Source organism: Ostrinia furnacalis, unplaced genomic scaffold, assembly GCF_004193835.3.
Source record: "Ostrinia furnacalis isolate ACB-3 unplaced genomic scaffold, ASM419383v2 OfSCF2432, whole genome shotgun sequence".
Classification (NCBI taxonomy): domain Eukaryota; kingdom Metazoa; phylum Arthropoda; class Insecta; order Lepidoptera; family Crambidae; genus Ostrinia; species Ostrinia furnacalis.
In genome coordinates, this window is record NW_021132671.1 from 203811 (window position 1) to 228127 (window position 24317).

A 24317-nucleotide genomic window follows, 5' to 3' on the forward strand; every position below is an offset into this window, starting at 1 on the left:
TAATTGTTTAATTTTACGTTTGTCTAGCGTGGGGTGTAGGTCAAATCCCCCATTGGACGATAGGAAATTAGAGTCATAGAAGTGTATACTAAATGACTGGTGATATTGTCAAGGATGAACATTGATTATTGTTAATTAGTATGTGAACTATAAATAAATGTTTTATATTAATTTTTATTTGTCTTTTACTTAAGTATGTGGTAATGCTTCGTCATTGTTCCTGAATCGATAAAGCCCCAAGGTAAAAATAAATGACATAAGTAGTCACAGGTCAATCTATCAAAGATCACAGCTGCCATCTTTCGAGCGAGATTAACGTCCGTATTCACAAACGATAGCAAATTGAACGCACAGCGTTGAATAGAGCTCTGTGATTGGTTCATGTGTCACTCTGTGCGTCCACGCTCACTGTGAGATCGCATAGTAATGTTTGTGAATACGGGCATAAGACCAAGACCAGTCCAAGCAATTTTGAGAAAACAAATTCTTCAGAAAGAAGGAAGTGCAGGAGGCATTTCGGTGCACAGTCGCATCACGGCAACAATTTGTGGGTTGAGTAACCACGGTTGGCTACGTACGTTAAACTACAGACATCGTCATTAGAGCACTAAAATGCTGCTGAATGACCAAATAACAATAAGTTTTAACTTTCTATGTGAACAATGCATTTTATTGCAATAAATAAATAATATTCAAGTTTTTGGTTATAGTGGATTGTGATGTGATTATGACTGAGATGTTGTATCCTTAAAATACGTTCATGCGTTATATGCACATTTAAAATAAGTATAATATTTGAAATTATTTATCTTTTGGTAATTATTGTTAACTACTTAATTTATTATTTATCTGCCTAAATCATCATCATCATTAATATTCTGTTTCAGAAAAAAAATATCTAAACTAAATAGGTATGTTTTGTTTTCTGTTGTGTTGTATTCTATACCTATCTGATAGATCATAGATTATGAAAAAAAATGATGAGACTAAACATTTTTATTGAGTTATTTAATAGCATTCAACATAATTCACGGCAAATATAAGCTAGCACCCACAACACAAGCATTAAGTTGCTTACTTTGGGGCTAGCTGGCGCTGTGTGAAATTGTCCAAAGATTTATTATTATTATGTTTGTACGCTTTGGAGCTCACGGGTCAAAAGTGGCCCGGTCCTTTATAAGGCTTGCGTGGGGATACAGATCCAACACGTAGAGGCCGTTTTAAGCGCAAAATAATCGACAAAAGTGAAAGTGGTGCACATGCTGGATCTAGTCTCTGACTATATCATGGGATGTAGCCAGAGACCATCCCCAGCCTGTGCACAGGAGCTATTGCAGTTATTGGAGAATGGACTAGGGTTATGGATGAAGGATGGATGGACTGGTTACTGGGCTATGGATGGAGACTACGGGACACCTGCCTGGTTCATAGTCTCGGACTGAAAAAATGGCAGGCGGTGACTAGCCAGCGACTAAATGGGCCCCCCCTGGCGTCATGGGTCGTATAGACCGGACTGAGGGGCAACATTGGCGTCTGCCAGCTCAGGGGTGTAGAGAGGTGTGCTGCGCTTTCTCCGAAGTTACTCGCGGCGTTATGCCCTTTAACACTTCCACCCCTGGAGCATATAGCTCTAGCGACTCCACTCTGGCCGGCCGGTTAAGGCAAGCCAGAGGTGAAAGTCCTGCAGACCCTCTCGGATTCCACTTCGGCAAGCCGAAGACGAGGGTCTTGACCGACTCTCGGGAGCACTCGGATTAACAACTGGCCCCGTGGTGTCGCTACTCACCAACAGCTCGCCACAAAGCTGCCCTGCGGGGCTTATTATTATTAAATATGACTCTAGTTACGAGTACGTTACTGTACCATAAAATATAATAAAACGTAGCGAAAACTTATCTCAAAGTAATTTGGTTATTTTGTTTTTTAAAACCAATAAATGTATTTAGCTAGGACTAAGAAGTGTTATTTTTCCGTAAAAGTTAAATTATCTGATTCCTATTATAAATACTACTGAAACTAGCTTCAAGCACGGCATTTTCAGTGTGATTCTGACAGCAGGCCTTCAGCGCTGTTTTAGCCGCGCACCATCTTGCTTATGACGCGTCGCGTTATCAGTGTTATCACCCCGCGAACCTCGTGTCTCCGCGGCACCAGTAGCGCGGCCTCGCTCGCACCGTTCTGACGTTCGCGCACGGCCGCACCCGAGCGCGCCCGACCCTTCCCGAACGCGGCAACCCCCGTCCTACCGTAAGTACAGAAACGCCGCGCAAACCTGCGCACGCGACGATCATTCAACTCACGACATACGGATCTCCTCACACTATTTACATTGCTACGTCTCTCTTCGTGACTTCTACGTTAGGGCTTAAGAAACTCTTTTCGGATTTCAAACATTACGTGACTCATGGTGGAAAGATATCAAGGCCGACTCATCCTAATGTAAATTTGTCCTCGCAGTCTTAATGTATCATTTGGGATATGCTTATCAGAGCGAGATCATGAGCTCCCGCAACTCGGGCGCCGTATTATCAGCCATCCTTCAAAAAGTATGGGTTTCGACACGGTGTGCCAGCTAACAGTCCGTTTCATTGTGAAATCTGTGACGATCAATTTTTACATTACTTGAAAATTGTTGAAGTGTTACCTAATAATTGTCAGCTGGGACTGTGAATTAGGTGAACGGCGTGCCTACCTGTGCTTAGTAAACGAAGATTTATTTGAACAGACAGCATTATGCCCACAAGATATGATATTGATCATTGTTTACTTAGAGCATTGTTTTCTATGAAATTAAGCGTTGCTAACGTGGTTTCCTTAATATTTTGGGTGTAACTCATTTTTAATAATAAAAATGTGTAAAGCGTGTTTAATCGTGTAGTGTTAGTTTTAATCCGCTAGTTACTCTTTACTTGAATAATACAATGACATTGCGCGTCTGAGACCTTGTCGTCAGTATGCATCAATGTTTTCATTAACAACTCAGTCATTGGCTATTTTATTATTACTCTAAAAACTGTTTAGTAGCGAAGTGATCTCTGATTTTTTTAAATTCTCGTCATAGTTTATGATTTTACGCACTGGGTCATTGACCTAACTGCTGAAATGTTACCATGTCGACCGTGTCCATTTTCGACTTTATATTATTTGTTGGATTAAATGAACCTGGAACGACAGTGTTTGATGTGGTACACATATTTTTGAAACATTCTTCTTCATTACTGACCAATAGTAAATTGGTGTTTCCTCACTAGACAATAACAGCAGGAAATTCATTAAATTAAGATTATAATGGTCGACTATAATTCAAATTATTTTACATTCCAAGTTCTACAAACATACAAATACAAATAAAATATCACACAATAACCTACGAATTGGCAGCTGTTGTTTGGCTCAATCCGTTTATCCTTGTTTTCATTTACAGAAAAAATACTAGAAAAATCTTTTTCCAGAACTAATAGCTTCTCTAATCAACTAATAACTAGCATAGATGTATTCTTGTGAAACAACTGACATCACGCCACTGTAGTGGTTACTGTAAAAGAAACAATGCTCGCTTGTCTCCTCTCAAATAAAAACATCTTTTATGATGTTTAGTGGTGTTGTTCACTTAGTATTTCATCACTGTATCACAATCTTAAAAGCAGGCGCGATGGATCGAACGGATTTGTCTCAGCAATTACGCGGGCCTTCACTTTGAAACAAAGGCGGAAAATGGCGGTTACCTAAGCAGCGGCTGTGGGTCACAATCGAGTACGCAGACTGAGTAAAGTTAGCTAGATTTTGTTGCATCTCCGTGCTAATGTTTTGACAAATTTTCCTTTATCTACTCTTTTCTTGTTACATTAAGGCTGAGTTGCACCACCAAACTTTGACCGTAACTATATCGATAACCGATGATTTTTATATGGAGTTAGACAGATTTTTGACGTTTGTTACAGTCAAATTAAGACAAAAAGCACCAGTTATTGTTAAAGTTACGGTTGGTGCAACTCAGTCTAGCTTAGAATCTTTCTTGACAGTTACAATTGAACTGCAAATTAAATTACCTCTGTGTTACAACATGCTGTATAGCCCTTTATTTAGCGACAACAATACCGTATCAGCATTGAACACTGCACATAGGAACAAGAGCATACATATGAATGAAGAGGTCACCCGATACGTACAACTAGATGGAGTTGGAAAAATAACCGAACAATTACATTGAAATGGTACTCTTACTGAAAAGAGCCAGGGGCTATTGTGCTACGGTTTGGATTTTGTTTGTTAGCTATCCATTTTATCGGATCTAGTGGACATAAAGATAATGCTGTAAATTAATTCACAACTTGTCTATCCATCCCTTTCGATGAACTTCACATTGACAGGGGGCGCCACTAGTAGTTTCCAACGTAGCAAAAATCGTATAGACCCAATACACTGAACTGTCTCACCTGTGTCATTGACAGGGGGCGCCACCGTCAATAGCGGATCGCTGGTTCCGATTTTTGCCATGTTGGAAACTATAGAGCTGAAAGATGGTGGCGCCCCCCTGTCAATGAGTTTGGTGGGACGGTTCAGTGTAGTTCACCTATATGAAAACAAATTAGTAGTGGATAATAAACCTACGTATAAAGTCATGTCCACGTCGTATCGTAAAACTATTAAAAATGTGTTAAACATCAAGTTAGTTTTGAAGGGTACACGGATAGGAAAATCAACAAATTAACTATCACGCAATAGCTATAGCTATGAGCTACGATTAGCATATGTACCCCTATTACGAAAAAGTTCGTATTATATGGTTTGCGTATTCGCATCGCCCATCGAGAGATTCATAGAGTATTTTACAAGATTTTTTTAGGAAGTTTTTTATAATAGGGGTACTGAACATGTTATCGAATGTGATGAACTAAATAAACTTGGATTCTTGGATCAAAGTACAGTACAGAAGCTTGTGAAAACCGTGAGGATAATAGAAACATTATAAAATTATTTGCAGGCAAAGAGGGATGAGCGTATTCAAATTAAACAAGGGTGGAAGTGCGGAAAGATGGGGTGGTGCCTGATTGATTCAAATTTTTCTTAAGTGGACATAGAACGAACTAAAATTAGCCGGAAGTATTTTTCATAATATAATATGTAATTTTTATTTTAAAGCTGAGTTGCACCACCTAACTTTAACCGTAACTATGATCAAACCGGTGTTTTGGTGACAGATTTTTGACGTTTGTTAAATTTAAAGTAAGATGGTGCTACCCAATATTAAAATGTCAAAACTTGAGGCTAGATGAATTTGATTAAGGTTATCAATATAAAATTAACTCTGAAATCGTAAGATTTCATGAATAAAACTAAGTAAAGGAATTGTAGTCTAACATGTTACCTATCAATTTTTCATTTTCCCATGCTACTATTTGAAATACGAAGTTATTAGGTTAGCTTGTTACAAAATATTATAACTATTAAATAGATACATACTGAATGCAGAAAGTAATTTGATGGAGACTAACGCCCGTATTCACAAACATTACTATGAGGTTTCACAGTGCGCGTGGTCGGTCGCACAGGGTGATATACGAACCAATCACAGAGTTCTATTCAACGCTGTGCGTTCGATTTGCTGCTTCACTTAAGCAAGCATGGTTTGTGAATACGGGACTAAGAGGCTCGCTTCTGTCGTCATACATTTGCATAAATATCTATTTATACATAATAATAATGAGTATTTATCATTAAACGACAGCTGCTTACAAGCGCGGTTATTTTTAAAGTAATGACTTTCCTAGTAGTAATGTGAGTTTTTCTATTAAACGTTCAGCGGTAATTCATACTGCAGTTAATGGATCTATTGTTTCAGTGCAAATGATGGTTCACATCTCTACATATAATAAAACAGAGTAGCTTTGTCTGTCTGTACGTTGATCTTTTACGCGCAACGTATTTTGATGAGGTTTCCAACAATAGACAGGGTGATTCAAGTGGAGGGTATGTTTTATGCAGAACAAGGCAGGTATTGCGGTCAACGCAATCAAGTGAGATGCAGCCTAGGATGGTATACAGGGTGTCCCACAATGGGTGAATCCAACTGCTAGGGGAGGTAGTTCTACTAAGTAATGTACTATCCTTAAAAATATATTAGATATTAATATCAATTAAAAAAAATTGGTTGAAATCACACGAGTAAAAAAATTGAAGCCGTTTTTAGGTCAACTTTCGGAAAAAATTAACTAAAAACAAAAATATCAATTAAAAAAAAGTAGCTCACTTAGTGTCAAATGGGCGAACTTGTATTCTTAAAAAGACCTTACCTATACACCCACGAAGTTTGTCTAACCTTCCGCCAAACAGCCTTTATACCTGCCCTGTAAGAGCACTCTATACTCTCACCTTGAAGAGGCTTGGATTCAGAAAAGACACCAGCAAGGCATCTAGTTCCATTCCCTAGCTGTTCGCATTATAAAAGAGTTAGCGAAACGCTTAGTGCGAGCTCGTATACTTGTAGAATTGTATACACGCACATTTCACCCGTGCAAAGCAGAGGCGGGCAGAGAGAGATCGAATAAGAAATGAGGAGATCCGTAAACGAACTAAAGTCGCTGACATAGCCCAACGGATCAGCAAGCTGAAGTGGCAGTGGGCAGGGCACATAGTACGCAGAACTGACGGCCGATGGGGCAGCAAGGTTCTGGAATGGAGGCCACGTACCGGAAAACGCAGCGTGGGACGTCCACCCACAAGGTGGACCGACGACCTGATAAAGGTAGCGGGAAGGCGCTGGATGCAGGCCGCTACCAACCGTGCGATGTGGAAGTCATTGGGGGAGGCTTATGTTCAGCAGTGGACGTCCTGTGGCTGAAATGATGAAAGCAGAGGCGGGTGGGTCCCTACTTATGTAGGTAGCAATTATTGCAGGATCAATTAAGCCACCACTGCAAGGATTGCTTTTGAGACTATTGCGTATTTGTATGTACGCGTAGGTAAGTAAGTACTGAATGAAGACCAATGTGCAGCAAATGAATTGATTTGATTAACCGGTTCATTGAATATTATATTGACGAATTAGTGTACGAAAGGTTGTCTTGTGGTAAAGACTGAAGGTAATAAATTCGAGTGCGGACATACACGGCTCAAGTTCACCTAATCTGTTATCGGCCGGTGTCGGTATACTGACGGCATAGTAAAAGTTAAACGTAAAATGATATCACGCAACCATTACGTCAAAAAAAAATCAACAAAAATTTAGAACATTGTGTGCAAAAGTATTTTCGGATAATAAGAATTTAGAAGTTCGCTTAAGCTGAGTCCAAATTTCTTGTGAGGTAATTTTTATAAATTCGTTCAGCAGTTTTTTCAAGCTATATTTTTGAAAGGTTGTCTGGTATAAATCTCTGTTAATTGCACTTTGCGTACTTTTGACTGCAAAAATCATACTATTCGGTACTCTATTGTAAAAAAAAACATTTCCTTTCTGCAATGGCGGTGCCTACGCCCTCTGTAACTGCTCTATCCATTTGGTTTGATCCACCATTTTGACCGGTATATTGGAGTATACATTCAGCCGGTGACAGATTAGGTGCTATAACTCGAAGCTCTACGCAAAATATATTTTTAAAACGTTTGCATGTTCTGCATAAAAACTAACCCGATTAGTAAAGACATGTTAGAAAACGCAGCGTTCTAGAGTGATTTTATAAGATTTGTGTACCCGCTGTCTGCGTTGGAATGCGATCTCTACCGACATTCATCCGATGCCATTAGCCAAGAGAAGTATTTTTAAAATATTAGAATTTTGTCCAAAAATTCTTTCTGGTCTGACATTTAGATGTTTAATTAAGTTAGATGTTTAAGCCTAGGCCGAATAGAGCCGTCAAGAATGGACGTGAGCAGGTATATCATTGGACTGAAAACTTCAGACAAACATAAATATGTATACTAATATGTATAGTCCCGGGTTACTACGGAAAAAATACATCCACACGCAGGATCTCAATGTTATTCGTGTTTGTCCTAGATAATACCTAATTTATACCATGCCATTTTCGAAACCGTCATTGGCTGATGTAGTGAGGCAAATAAATTGTAGTAGCAATCATCATTATCATGATCACTGTAGTCCTAACACATTTGCACTTACCTACGATCGCGATGCCAGCTCATGTGTACAGCACATCAGACTACACATTTTTCTTGCAAAATAGCCCCTTATTTACAGCTGAATAAGATGCCCTGGTGTTTATCATGATATACTGTTAGTATGTTCCTACCAATCTATACCTTAACTACATGAAAGCACGCGAGTTATTCACTTGTTTTAAACTTATCGTAGCCGCTCACGTGAAGTACTACTAGAAATATAGAGGGGAGCTGGGGGGAAAGGGCATCCATTCAGCTTTAACTAAATGGATCTACTAACAGATAAGGCGCTCTTATGTCGATACGAAAATAGTTCCTGAAGGAAGTGCATCTCTCTATGTTAACTGATCACACAAGTCGGTCGTTACTTTACCACAGTGTAAGAGAAGACAGTTAAATATGCGTTATGAATGAGCAGCGACTTATTTTTTAATGCAGTCATTTGTCTTGTGAATAAATTAAACAGCGTGAGTATTTGTCCAGTAGTGGTGGAATATTGTTCTTTTATTCTTTAATGCTTGTTGTTATAGCATTTAATTCGGGTGATAATGATATAATAACAAGCGACTTTAAAGTAAAAAATAAATAAATAAATGTATCACAGCTGATTTATGCGATTAATAATAATGATAATTTCAATATTAAATGCAATACTTTATCCATTCTTTGATCCCATCACTTTTCCTTAACTTGACACAGTATGGGATTCTTATTATTATTATTCTAAGTTTCATCTCTATTTCAGCCCGTGATAATTTATTAAGGCTGAGTTGCACCAGCTTACTTTAACTTTGACAAAGGTCAAAAATATGTCAAACTCCATACAAAACACACCGGTTATCGTTATAGTTACCGTTAAAGTAAAGTAGTGCAACTCAGCCTAAGTGGTATATGAGTGAAACAACACAATACAGACGTGTTCTCACACATACAATATTTGTATATAAATACCTTTATCAAAAGATATTTTGTTCGAATTGGTGTTACTGTTATAATATCGTATACTGCTGTAACAACATCAAAAGTACCTGCCCTCATTCTGTTCAGTCAAACTTTACGTCTTATTGTCTTCATTTAAGGTATATTTTCAAAAGTAAAGCACTTCCAACTTTTTAGGATTCGTTGAGTAAGGTCATGCTCATGACACAAGGCCGTGGTTAGGTTCCAATTTTCAGTTCATTTGTCAATAATCGTTGAGTTCGTATCGAAATCATCATTCACTAATTGAGATTTGAAGTGTGTGTGTGTGTGTGATTCATCATTCTCTAATTCAGATTTAATTTTGTAGAGTGTGTGTTTGTTTTTAAATTCAAAGATTCTCATAAATATACTATAATCCTGTTATGAGTCTTTGACTACGTTTCAGAATAATGTTTAATAAATTCGCCGGCGACCTGTGTTGTGCAAATAAATGTTCATTTAATTTCGCTCTCCCTGAAAGCTTCTAGAGAGAGGTTATTTTATTACGTACCAGGTCTCGTTATGATTTTAATAAGTGATAATGCTACTTACTTTGCTGCTAAAAATACAGAGAGTTATGATTATCATACTTACTTACATTCTTCAGCTCTAGCTATGATAGTGATGATACAAACGATGGATTTTTGTAAAGGAAATAAGCATAATAGTTATGGCATAGTGCTATAGCATTTACTTACTCATAATTTACCGTATGGTGAAATAAGTTACCATCACAGAATAATAATGTGTTACACTTATTGCATAATATTGACAACCGGTTTAATAATGAACAAATAAATAACAACAGTTATTATTTCATAAGAATAATTTGATAGTATAAAGTTTACCACATGAACCTGAAGACTAAGAAGACGTCTCACTGAAACCTCCATCCACATCTGCTCAGAAGGTAATCTTTTTAGTAAAAAAAACTCATTTATTTTTGCAAATAGGCTTTTAAAAGCACTTTCTTCACACGTCACGTTAACCCTACCACTGCTTAAGGACAATAAATGGGCCAGTGCTGAGAAGAAGCAGCGCAAGAAACTCAGTCACCATTGTCAGCCAAAGATGTGAATACTGCCAGACATACCTAATTGCTCTGTCTACCGTTTTAAAAATAAAGAAAACACGATGATAGCAGCACTGTCGTCTTATTATGCAACGAGACCCGAGTTTATTGTTTGCGAACCACAAGCTCGGTTAGCAAAGGGACTTGTTGCATGAAGGAGCGCGAGCTCTAATTTAATATGTCACCGTAAAATTGTGAATTCCTTCAGATTATAATCTGACGTAGTTGAATTACAATCTAACCTAACCTAACCCACTGTTAGTTTACAATCTAACGCGTTATATACAAGCTGTACGGGACAGGCTGGCAAAAAGTTAAACGGTGAAGTAGTGAAGTTGTTGTAGGTTCTAGCTAGACTTTTCTTAATTAGAGAATAGAGATTAGAGAATCTATAAAACTCAAAAGTGACTGAGTGACTGACATTGTGATATATCAACGCACAGCCCAAACCACTGGATGGATCGGGTTGAAAGGCATGCTGGTAGATGTTATGACGTAGGCATCCGCTAAGAATGGATTTTACGAAACTCCACCCCTAAGGGTGTAAAACAGGATCCACGCGTACGAAGTCGCGGGCGGCCGCTAGTTTGATTTATAAAATTATTATTTCGTATACTTGACTATTAAACTCGTACATAGTTTTAAAGGATAGAGAGCTATCGTAAGCAAAATAATTCATGCTCCATTTTGGTTCGCTAAAGCTGTTGCATTAGTTCTGTCGTCTAACCAAACATTCACAAACGATGCTTATTAAGTGCAGCAGCAAATCGAACGCACAGCGTTGAATAGAGCTCTGTGATTGGTTCGCGTGTCACCCTGTGAATCCCCGCGCACTGTGAGACCTCATAGTAATGTTTGTGAATACGGGCGTCAAAGTCGCAGTTCAGTTGAACAGAGCGAGTGTTCGGATCGCGAAATCTAGTGCGCAGTACGAGTAGGTACATTTATAAGCCTTTGGTATAGGTACAGATCCCAATACAAAAGCAGCACAATAAATCAGTATTCAGCTGGACAATACCATTAGTTTATGTTCGAATCTGTTTTTTAATGTCGCGAAAATTTTCCGTGATATGGGTAAATCTACTGCTTTGCAATTCCGAATAAATTCAGTACATTGGTAGATTTTTTAGCATTGTGTATTTACCTCCAAGTAAGTTAGTTTAATACCTATGGCATAAGTGATAATAACTTTTTAACAACACTAGGAATCTTTTTCACATCTTTTCACGAATCATTCGAATTTCGCTCTATTAGCAAAATCATTTTCACAGATTGATATGATATTATATTTTTCTCTGTTTGACTTAAATTATCCTGCTTTCGCCTCCGAGATTTATTTTACCATGTAGTAGTACCCCTGTACGACAACCCAATCCGCACACAATATTCAGCGTAGTAGTAGTAAAAAACAAAAGAGCGGGCAACCCCACCCCTACCACGCTGTGGGCTCGGTGTCCGAGCGGTCTCATTCCTTTGTGCGCACGCGCAACGACCGCACGCAGTATAAGAAAAATGCTTAAGTGACGTCACCAGGACGTTTTTACCGACAAAAAACGTAATTATTTTAAGTTGTGCAGTGTAGTGACGAGAATTAGACCCAACAAGTCAAATATGTTGGACAAATTTTTAATAAACATGGTATGTCTATGGATAGGGATAGGGTAGAATCTCTAGTAAATTTAAAAGAACCCACTAATAAAGATGAGTTGCGGCAAATTTTAGGATCATTTAATTATGTTCGTAGATATGTTCCTGAGATGGCCAGTCTGATGTCACCTTTATGCAAATTATTGAAAAAGGATTGTGAATTCATATGGTTACCTAATCACAAGAAAGCTTTTGAAGAACTTAAGTTAAAAGTAAGTAGTGCCCCTGCTCTTTGTCCATTTGAACCTAATAAAAAAATAATTTTACAATGTGATGCTTCTAAAGATGGCCTCGGATGCTGCTTATTCCAAAGTGATAAAGATGTATTAAAACTAGTAGCATGTGCCTCAAGATCAATGAACCAATCAGAAGTTAACTATAGTCAAACGGAGAAAGAGCTATTAGCTATTACATTTGCTGTAAAAAAGTTTCATAGATACATATATGGCCTAAATGTAGATGTACAAACAGATCACAAACCAATTGTTTCAATTATGTCTAAATATATTTCCAAAATTGGATCCCCTAGATTAAAGAGGTTGCGATTAAAGTTGTTAAATTACAATTTAAATGTTTATTATGTTCCAGGTAAATTTATACATTTTGCAGATATGTTATCTAGAAATAATTTAAGTGTTACTGAACATGATAAAGAAATGTTGCAAATTGTGCACTCTGTGTCCATACACTTGCCCATGTCGCCTGAAAGAAAATTATTGTTTAGAAAAGAAACTAATAATGATGAAACACTTTCATTACTATGTAAATATTATCATGAGGGATGGCCAGAGGAAAACAAAGTTCCTGCTGATTGTCAACCATACTATAAATTGAGGAATAGCATATACTTTCAATCAGGGTTTGCGTTTCTTGAGGACAAAATCATTGTACCTAAAAATCTCAGATCTGATGTAGTAAAATTAATACATGAAGGCCATATTGGTATTGGAAAATGCTTGAACAGGAGTAGGAAACTGTTTTATTGGCCAAAAATGTCCCAAGAAATATATCAATATGTTATGCAATGTCACACATGTGAAAAGTTTAGATCTAGAAATTGTCATGAACCATTGTTACCACACAAAATACCTAAATTAAGATTTAGTAAAATAGGTGCTGATATATTGGAATTTGCTAAGAAACCTTATCTTGTTGTTGTCGACTATTTTTCACACTGGCTTGAACTTATTCCTTTGCCTGACAAGTCAGCAAAATCTGTAATATCAGGATTCATTGAAATTTTTTCTCGATTTGGTTTTCCTGTTGAAATTGTGTCTGACAATAATCCGTTTAACTCAAAAGAATGTTTAGATTATTTTAAAAGTAAGGACATATGTTTAACTACAAGTAGTCCTCATTATCCTAGAAGCAATGGTATGGCTGAAAAAGCAGTAGACATTAGCAAGAATATCTTAAAGAAAGCTGCAGAGGATAGTGTGGACTATAGAGAATATGTAATGTCATATAACAATGCACCTTTGGCTGGAATGGTAGTATCTCCATCACAAATATTAAATAGTCGAACCATGAGAACACTTGTACCAATTACTGAAAAAGCATTGGAGCCTGTTGTTATTAAAAATATACACAAATTGTTAATCTTGAAGCAGTCTATAAATAAATCTAAATTTGATAGGTCAGTCAGAAAAAAAGAGGTTAAATTTAATATTGGTGATGAAGTGGTATATCGTACAGGAAAGGATGAATATTGGAAAAAGGGTAAAATTGTAAAGAAATGTAAAGAGCCTAGGTCATACTGGGTGGAAAGAGATGGGAGCTTTCCAATCCGTAGAACTACAAATCATTTAAAAAAATCTTTTTCAAACACTAAGCAATTTAAGACAAGTTATTATAATGATGATTCCAGGGCTACAGAAGACAATACTACACTGAATTCTGATCCAATGATTTCATCCCCTGCTCGGGTATCTCCACCAAGAGATGTTGTCTATGATAATAATTATTGTACTAGAAGTGGCAGGGTAGTAAAACCACCTAACCGATTAGATTTGTAATTTCGGGGGGAAGGTGTTTTATTTATGGTTTCGGAACTGAATGTCAATGTCATCTGTCATTCATGTTTGTTCATGTTTGATTTTTTTACAATAAAAATGTGTTGTTAATTTCTGAGAGTTTTCAATATTAAAACACTAATCCATCCCCCCTAGACAAAACGCACTTTTTGATCGAATCGAAAATCGAATCCGTCAAAACTCCATACAAAAAAGGGGCTTTTCGACCACTTTTCGACTGGTTTGCGATTATATTTTGCACTTTGTCTAGACCCACATATCTGTGTTGCTAATGATGTTCTTGATGCAAATAAATTGAAAACATCGAGAGCCATTACATTACATCTGTGGTCTATTNGTCTCCACCTTGTTCTGTTTTTTTATTATTTTTACTTCTCTCATTCTCTTCATTTTCTTTTTCAAGAGAAGCAATAATTAATCTGATGTCGATTGCTTCCTGTATAATACACTGGATCTCTGATTTTCATATATCTGGGAATCCTTTGGTCTATTAATTCAGGCCGCATACATTCTGTATAAAATCTTAATAATTTTTGTTTCATGACGATGACATGCTCCCAAAATTCATCATCTTTTAAGATGATTTCAGTTTTTATCTTATTAAAATCACCTGTCCATATTGCAAACAGGCATTTTGTCTTCTGGGTAACGAGTAGTTGACCCTGGGCTTGATAAACCAATTGTGAGCCCATTGTTCTTTGCCAATTTTTCCTAATCGTTTTTTTAATTAAATCGGACCTTTTTAAAAGTTTTGTTTCGTCTTCCTACGTACGATTTTACTTTTGCCCAACCCAAATGAGTTCGATGGGATTTAACTCTCAGTGGTATGGGGAAAGACGAAGCACTGTAATTCCTTTGGATGCTGCAAGAGTAACGACATATTTCTGTTTGAAACAGTCTTTGTCAAATTATTTTAATAGTTCGACTTTTATGTCTTTCGCGTAGATGTTTCTTAAATTTGCATTATAACACGAGCTTTAATGTTGTGGCTCTTATGACCTTTAAATTTTATTTATTTTACACCTTTGGCATGTTGAGCCGAAAGTATTATTTCCCTTTTATTGTAGTTTGTATTTATTAATGTGTAGTTTGTTATCTTATTACAATCACCTGTCCATATGGCAAACAGGCATTTTGCTTTCTGGGTAACGTGTAGTTGACCTTGGACTTGATAAAACCAATTCTGAGTTTTATTTATCACTAGCTTTTGCCCGCGACTTCGTCCGCGTTTTCGTCGTTTTTCGTAAAAAAGTAGCATATTATGTCCTTCCTCAGGGTTCAGTGGTTTTGATGTGACAGACAGATTAACTTTCGTATTTTAAGTAGGGAAATATTATAATATGTCAATCCACAATACTGTTAAAAAATATCGCAATAAGGAACCACAGAATATTATTATTAATAGCTGTGTTTAGATCACTTTCACATGAGGCTTAAGGTACATATAGAATGAAAATACTTCAGCGCAAAGCTTCCGGGTAAACTACGTTGAAAGTTGACCCGTCCGGCACGTGAACATAAAGATTTCTAGAACTGCTAACCCGGGAAAGAGCGACATTTAACTGACCATGTGAAAAACAACTGACACCGAGATCTACTCCAGCAACACGAAAAGTCTGCCTTTGAGCCTTATTTATTGTCATTGCATAACACACCGATACTGGGAATTGCGTTCTTTTAAATTGGAATGGAAAATTATATTTGAGATTATTATTACATACAGTGCGAGGGCCAACATCATTTGTAGATTTGAGAAAAGTAGACGATGTTGTTCATCCAACTTATCATGCAGCTTGCCAAGCGCGTCGTTTGCTTGAAAATGATCAGCATTGGGATGACGCTTTAGCAGAATCCTGTGTTAGTGATAATCCACGACGGTTACGTCATTTATTACAAATAAACATTGCTCACATTTTGTCATTTGTCAGATCCTGTCCAATTATGGGAAAAATATAAAGAAAAATTTGCAGAAGACTTTCTTCGGAATATATCTCTAATATATCTAATAGGCGATCTTGCCATAAATCAGTGCTTATTAGCTCTTCAGGAAGACTTAACAGCAGTAGGCGGTAAATCAGTCTGTGAATATAGTTTGCCAAATGCCAACACCAACCTCAGTCGGAGAGGTTACCAATAGGGAATATTCTGCAGAGATTGGTTGAGAAAGGAACTGTTAGCAACATTAGAAAACGGTGTCCCAATGATGACTGCAGAACAACGTTCAGTCTATGATCGCGTGTGCGAGTGTGTTCAGAATAATTTGGGAACAATATGGTTTTTAGATGCAGCTGAAGGAACTGGGAAAACCTTTTTGACTAAATTAATATTAGCTTATGTTCGAAATCAGCGTAAAATTGCTCTTGCCGTGGCTTCATCAGGTATAGCTGCAACATTGCTACCAGGAGGAAGAACTGCTCATACTATGTTTAAAATACCAATTGATTTAGATCGCATGGAAAGTCCAACCTGTAGTATTTCAAGAAATAGCGACAAAGCTAAGGTATTACGTGAGTGTAATTTAATCATATGGGATGAATGTACGATGGCCCATCGAAAAGGAGTAGAAGCAATATTTAAATAATAATTGTACCAAGTTTCGTTAAAATCCGTCGAGTAGTTTTTGTTTCTATAAGGAACATACGTCTGTCTACAGACAGACAAAAATTTTACTGATTGCATTTTTGGCATCAGTATCGATCACTAATAACCCCCTGATAGTTATTTTGAAAATGTATTTCATGTAGGTACAGAATTGACCTTTCTATAGATTTATTATAAGTATAGATTAAAATTCGTCTTGGTCTTTTTCTAATGGATAAAACGGGAGCTTTTTATTTCTGACAACCTCTTTATTGTCCTTTTATGAAAAGCAATTAGTGGACATTTCATTTATACAATAATTGTCTCATTATCAATAACGCCATCAGGTGCAGGTGATGATATTCCTCGTCTAAATAAAGGCCATAAGGATTTATTTTTATATTTTCTTGGACCTCTAATTGTCTCAACGCCTTCCGTTATTATTATGTAGATATCGTACAGTCGCAGTGTCGTGGTACTTACCGAGGCAACATTACTCGGGAGTCGGAGTATAAGACTATGAGTCGTCACTCATACTGTCCGATGTGGCGCCGGTGACATTAATAAGAAACGGTTCTGCTAATATAGTGTCACTTACAGTATCCAAAAGCCGTCCAGATCTTTCATTTTATGTTTTTCTTTAATTATATGTCTAACACATTTAGCCCATTGTTCTTTGCCAATTTTTTCTTATCTTTTTTTAATTAATTCGGACATTTTAAAATTTTTGTTTCGTCTTCCTACGTACGATTTCACTTGTGACCAAATGAGTTTGATGGGATTTAACTCGCAGTGGTTTGGGGGAAGACGAAACACTGTAATTCCTTTGGATGCTGCAAGGGTATCGACATATTTCTATTTGAAACAGTCTGTCAAATTATTTTAATATTTCGTCTTTTATGTCGTTCGCGTAGATGTTACTTAAATTTGCCATATTTATTACACGAGCTTTGATGTTGTGGCTCTTATGATCTTCAAATTTTATTTATTTCACACCTTGGACATGTTAAGCCGAAAGTATTATTTCCCTTTTATTGTAGTTTGTATATTTTGTTATTATGTTTATCTTATTACAATCACCTGTCCATATGGCAAACAGGCATTTTTCTTTCTGGCTAACGTATATTTGACCTTGGATTTGATAAAACCAATTCTGAGTTTTATTTATCATTATTCGTCTTGGTCTTTTTCTAATGAATAAAACGGGAGCTTTTTATTTTTGACAACCTCTTTATTGTCCTTTTATGAAAAGCAATTAGTGGACATTTCATTTCTACAATTGTCTCATTATCAATCATGCCATCAGGTCTACCTCCAAGGTAATGATATTCCTCGTCTATACATATAAATGCCACATGGGTTTATTTTTACATTTTCTCGGACCTCTAATTGTCTTACCGCCTTCTGTTTGTTATCATTCTCATGTTTTATGGATTTTTAATGTGCGATACAGAGTCTTTGTAAATAATATGTTTGACAATTATTATGGCAGCATAAATCATTGCGCCTCCTAATTACTTTTCCAAAATTTGAAGCGGTAAGTAATTTACGCTGTAGTTCCAACCCTTCACTACATGAGCTCTGCAGTACGTATTGAAGTAACATGGCGACTTTCTCGGAAAAGACTGCTACGGCGGATCTCTGAAGGTCGCAGTGTCGTGGTACTTACCGAGGCAACATTACTCGGAGTCGGAGTATGACACTATGAGTCGTCACTCATACTGTCCGATGTGTCGCGGGTGACATTAATAAGAAACGGTTCTGCTGATATAGTGTCACTTACAGTATCCAAAAGCCGTCCAGATCTTTCATTTTATGTTTTTCTTTAATTATATGTCTAACACATTTAGCCCATTGTTCTTTGCCAATTTTTTCTTATCCTTTTTTAATTTATTCGGACATTTTAAAAGTTTTGTTTCGTCTTCCTACGTACGATTTCACTTGTGACCAAATGAGTTTGATGCGATTTAACTCGCAGTGGTATGGGGGATGACAAAGCACTGTAATTCCTTTGGATTCTGCAAGAGTATCGACATATTTCTATTTGGAACAAACGGTCTTTGTCAAATTATTTTAATAGTTCCGATTTTATATTTTTCTCATTATAATTTATTTGTTTATTTTTTCATTATAATTTAGCTGTCGAGAATGGTATAGGTCATTGTCCATCACCACAACTGACCCAGGCTGAATTTTATGTAGGTATAACATTTTGAAACCAGAAATAAAACTATAATATTAGTATATTATAGCCTATCAGTAACACTTTTTTCTCTTCATGTTTATGTTTTAGGCCATTTCTCAAAATTATGCGCATCCATTTCTCCATGATAATCCCCTTCTGATTTTTTAGCTTAAAAAATCCACTCTACACCTTCACCTAAATCGGGCGGTAGCCAGACAAACCTGAAGCTTCATGGGACTATTATATTTTCTTGTTGTGATAATTGTGTTTACTAAAATGATAGCTAGCATTGATTTTCTGAGCGTCATATTTCATAAAGAAAAATGAGAAGTAGGTGTTGTGTTTTTGATGTGAGGCTCGTGCAGGATCTCGTAAATGATACACTTTATATAAACACCACTTATTATATTGTTACTTTGAGAACGGTTTGGTTATACAGGATTTGTTAAAACGTATACTTTGATAAAAAAAAACGGAGCACGCTGAGGCGCGTGTCGAGTTGGGCCGAAACAGGGCGGTTCGCTCAGTGGCGACCTCTATCGTTATAATTTAGTATGAAAATACTAAACAGTAGGTATGAGTACTGTAAAAGAGGGCTTTTCGTAACATCTTTCTTTATTAATCATCCGGTCAAGCTTGCCGTGCCGCGACGAAAGACAAATGCGGGCTATTTACCTTCTGCGGAAAGGTGTGTGCGTTTAGGGCGAGAGCTTGTTTCATTGTGTGCAAACGAATGTTCCCATTAATCTCCAAAACGGTTTGACCTATTTAGATACGGGCTGTGAAGGGTTTGTGATTAATCAGCGATGGTTTTTAGACAGGTTTCATGGTGTTAACTCATCAGTGGGTTGTGCGATAAACATTTTTTGCTTAGTGAAATGAGTTATATCTAGGGATATACACTAGGGATGTGAGATAAATGGAAAAAAAATCGATTTAACTGTAACATACATACAGACACTGACCACCGAAAACCGAGCGTGAGTTCGAGAGCCTGGTAGTCCACAGTCGAATTGTCATAGAAGCTACTATTAAACAACAAACTTTCCTACAAACATTTGACTACCCCAACGAAATTGCCATAATAGTATCTAAGATGACAAATATGGATCAGTTCCATCATCTGAACTATCATTAATCAAAATTATACTTGTTGCATTGTGTATTCTGGAGCTGTTGCATCATTCGAGCAATTTCACTAATGAGCATGACGACGCTTTAGTGAGATAAATCGAACGAGACCAGAAATCAGTTATGTACGGTTGTCATAATGATGTTGAGAAAATTTCACTTTCGAATATTTATTAATTAAAATCAGTTGTTGGTGTAATTTGTTCTTTATAAATTTCTTCACACCTTTATTGATTTTTGTAATGTCATATTTACGTCACAATCGCTTCAGATCTGATTATTTCATCAGACGATTTACAAATTAAAGTGTCGCTAAACGGATTTGATATGTTTTCTACCTCTTCATTCGTTAAAAAGTTGATGATCTTTATGTATGTCCTGTACTTCGTAAATCCGGATTAAGTCCACCCCATAGAGATCTAGAGAGATGCCAACTAATGCGCTGAGTTCGAAACCCAGTGTCGCATTTGAAATCCACACACGCAAAGTAATCAAAATAAAAACAATACGTCACGAAGAGTGTATGTCATGCACACATTGCATTCAGTGCGACTATTCGTTTTTCGTTGCTGTGACACCGGACCCGCTCCCATGTCACATCACCCTTTAGTTTCTGTGATCTGTGGTCCACCCACTAACAAAGCTGCTTAATGTTAAGCATAATTCAGTGTAAGATAGATGGTCTTCATCAGCCACATGTTTGAAAAAATTTGCATGTTTCTGAGTCGACCATTTCAAGTGAGCGGAAAATCTTGCGTGCCCCAAAGTTAAGGACCTTTTTGAGACTACTGTCTCCCAATTTATTGAAGAACCACGGTCTTCTTGAAGTTATTTGCTGAATTTATTGAATTTTCTCGACACCCTGGACCCCTCATGATTTTGCATTGCAGTTTTTGTAGTTGTGCTTGCTTTTGCGTAACTTCATGCAAACTGAATTTTTGACACATTCAAAGCCGCAAACTCCGGGCAAGATAATTATAGCCATGATTACAGCAGCACAATACTATTGTTCGGGAGCTGGCTAATAATAATATGCCTTCTTTCTGATTTTTACAATAATGTAATAAAATAAAAGGAAAAAATACGAGGGCGGCACTGAAAATTTCGGGAATCAAGGAAGTGAAACAACATTACTATTTAAAAATGTATTTATTGCTTTTTAAAGTATTCTCCGCGAAATTTGACACATTTTTCCATACACGAAACCAATCATTGAAGCAACCATTGCATTCGGAAGTTTGGGTCTCCAAAATGGCCGTTTTGTAGGCTTCCACAGCTTCTTCAGGTGATGAAAATCTCTGACCACGCAATTTATTCTTTATTTAAGGGAAAGTATAGAAATCATTAGGGCTTAGGTCGAGGCTGTACGGCGGATGGACTAATAATTCTATGTTTTCTTGCTCTAAAAACTCCTTTGTTCAGTGCGCGGTGTGAGAACTCGCATTGTCGTGATGGAGGATGATGCGGCGGTTGCAGTTCTCTTTACGGAGTTCAGAAACGACCTGTGGCAAACAAATGCTAGCATACTAATCTGCATTAACCGTTCTTTGTCCCCCAAGAGGAATAGTCGCAACATGGCCGGTTTTGGAGACAAACGTGGCCACCATTTTTTTTGCAACACTCCGTGAACGAACAATTTTTGTTGGCTTTAATTCATTTTCGAACACCCAAACTCGTGACTGGTTTTTTGTTTCGGGTTCGTACGCGTATATCCATGATTCGTCACCTGATACGATGTTGTATACAGCATTTGAGGATCCTGCATGTAATCTCCCGAGAGTTCTGACGCACCAAGTAACGCGAGCTGCTTTTTGCTCTTCACAGAGCGAATGCGGTATCCATCGGGAAAACAACTTTTTTACACCTAATTGTTCATGCAAGATTATTTGTATTTGACTCATGCCAATGTCTAAAGTTGCCTGAATTTCGCGGTATATCACATGTCGATCTTCTTCAATCAGCTTACGCACAGCATCAACGTTTTCTTAGGTGACTGCAGTTTTTGGACGACCTTGACGGGGATCATCACTGAGCTTGACACGTCCACGTTGAAATTCAGGAAACTAGCGATAAATTGTGGTTTTGGATGGGGCTTCATTACCAAATGCAGAAATCATCCGGTCAACACACTGTTTTTGTGTTAAACCACTTCAAAAGTCATAATAAATCATCGCTCTTGAATTTTCTCGAGTCAATTCCATTTTCTCAACGACTAAACAAGTTTGACAAGACCTTGTGATACGACCGAGAATCTTTTTTTAAATAAATAAATGGTATACGATTTTTAAAACCCTGGACTTTGCAATTAAATAGATTTTAATATGACTGGAACAGTGGAAATATTCCATTCCCGATACTTTTAGTGCAGCCCTCGTATAACAGCTGTCGTCTGTTCAGCTCGGCGTGGTTGGAGTGAGAGACGATTCGGATTCAACTGCGCGCGCACCCCGCACTAGCAGTGTGGCGTGTGGCGCGAACAACTATTTGTTTCATTTTTAAGACTTCGTCTTCTCAGTTCTGGTTCTGCCAGCACCAGACTTTCTGCCACAAGAACACTTTTGTTCTTCATGAACATTCTGCTGTATTAGTATCGTGACAATCCAATGGACTTAGTCTCCATCGGGCCATACCTATTAACGTGCACCATTTCCAGGACTCTTTCGTCTTCTCAGTTCTAGATCCAAGAACACTGAAATAAAAATATTTTTTGAAAGAATATCAATCAGAGCATAAGTTTTCGGATCGGATAATGTTGTTAGTTCTGTATATTTATTGATTGAAAACATTTATTTTTCAAAATACTCTCCATAAATTTTCAATTGGTGTAAATTTCGTTCCGAAATTTCAATTTATTGTATTGCACTACGTTATAATTTATAATATAAATATAATATAAAAGTTTAAAGGCCATATCATATTAAATATGCAAGATTAAAGTGTAGCATTACTTATTAGTGATTTATTTGCCGTTTTTGTGATGTTCCCGAAATGATGGGAGTGTTTCCAAAATGACAATGAAGTACCTTAAATGTCGTTAACGTTCCCTAAATGAACGCAACACCCACTTTTTGTCATTATAGCAATAATATACAGTTACAGTATTATACCTTTATTTTTACAAGGAATGAGGAACATGAGTCTCAAAAATTAGACTTAAAATCTAATAACAATAAATTTTGTCAATCAACAAACATTAAATATCAGGAGCAAATGCTAATTGCAGTATCATTGAGATTTTCTTGCATATTAATGCTTAAAAATCAAAATATACACTTTGTTTTAAAATAAACAGATATTAGGAATTATGTTAACATTATCTTTCAGTCTCTTCATATCTCTTTGTTCAGGTGTCATTTTATACATATAAAAACTTGCGCTTCCTTGCATTAGCCTTTTCATTATATTTTTATAAGTTATACTATCCTCTTTTAATTTGTTTTTCGACTTCCTCTTCTTTTCACTTTTATAGTTTTCCATGTTGATCGTATTAAATGAATACCTAAAAGCAAAATTTTGCATGGTTAAGCTTTTAAAAGCATTAGAGCATCATTTTGCCCAAAGATTGTCATCTCGGGAACGCCTGTCATATACGAGAACGTTCCCGAAATGACCGTTCCCGGAATGACTTTTTGATAAATATTTTCATGTCGCGCTTGACGCCGCTATATTAGATTTTGGTTTTAGAGCTTATGAACAAGTGACTTGACTTACTTTACTTATGGTCCTATGTCCCCTAGATGGGACAGAGGGCGTCCACAACAGTCCTCCATCGCGTTCGGTCTTGAGCTACGCGTTTGATCTCGTTCCAAGTCTTGCCGATCTTCTTCGCCTCGTCTGCCACAGTACGCCGCCAAGTTTGCTTGGGGCGACCACGTTTGCGTTTTCCTTGGGGGTTCCAATCCAGAGCCTGCTTGGGGATGTGATCGGGATCCCTTCGGAGAGTGTGGCCAATCCAGTTCCACTTGCGGCGCTTGATCTGCTGGTCGATCGGAATTTCGTGGCAGCGTTCCAATAGCTCGACGTTGGAGATTTTCTCAGGCCAGTATATGCCGAGAATTCGGCGAAGGCAGCGGTTGACGAAGACCTGCCAACAAGTGAGCTGTAATATTTATAAGAATTTAGCAAAATGTATGCAAATTTTCGAAAAACTAATCATCAAACAGAGTTCCCGTAGTTACAGGGAATTAAAGTACGCTTCACACATATCAATTTAAAAGGTACTTACCAACAAAATCAATTATTTTTTTCCGTAAACAAGAAACACGCCTTTTGCTTTGACTAGTGAACTTCACGCTGATGCTCGCTAACGCCACGTAGCGTGTGTTCTTTTATTTACATCGATCAACATCGACCGCGTTCACGGAAAGATTTAATAAACGTCAGACACCATTTGAATAGTCAAAATATAAAGAAATTAAACTGCTATTAATGTATTAAATACTTGAATTCTTAATTTGATGATGTTCAATATTAATATTAAAATATGACAATTTTAAGTCTTAATTATTTTACATTTTGACTTGTTTGAACTATGAAACATGGTATAAGGATGCGTTCCCGGAATGACTATTTCGACCTTTTTTGTTTAAAA

The 24317-nt window shown here is 37.0% G+C and overlaps 1 protein-coding gene and 1 long non-coding RNA gene across 2 annotated transcripts; one reads left to right on the top strand and one right to left on the bottom strand.

Moving 5' to 3' along the window:
* The first annotated feature begins 11759 nt into the window (after positions 1-11759).
* Positions 11760-13920, top strand: LOC114355617 (uncharacterized protein K02A2.6-like). Its single transcript, XM_028308560.1, has 2 exons — positions 11760-12009; positions 12386-13920. The coding sequence occupies exon 2, from the start codon at positions 12409-12411 to the stop codon at positions 13810-13812; it is 1404 nt and encodes a 467-aa protein (XP_028164361.1). The 5' UTR covers positions 11760-12009; positions 12386-12408; the 3' UTR covers positions 13813-13920.
* Positions 13921-23092: 9172 nt separating this feature from the next.
* Positions 23093-24111, bottom strand: LOC114355620 (uncharacterized). The gene is made up of 2 exons (XR_003656122.1): positions 23952-24111; positions 23093-23225 (listed from the first exon to the last, which is right to left on the bottom strand). It is a non-coding gene; the product is annotated as an uncharacterized LOC114355620 (long non-coding RNA).
* Positions 24112-24317: the final 206 nt, after the last annotated feature.

What these genes read in the sequence shown, in the direction of transcription:
- LOC114355617 (XM_028308560.1), top strand. Translation starts at nt 12,409, where the DNA reads ATGTTATCTAGAAATAATTTAAGTGTTACTGAACATGATAAAGAAATG.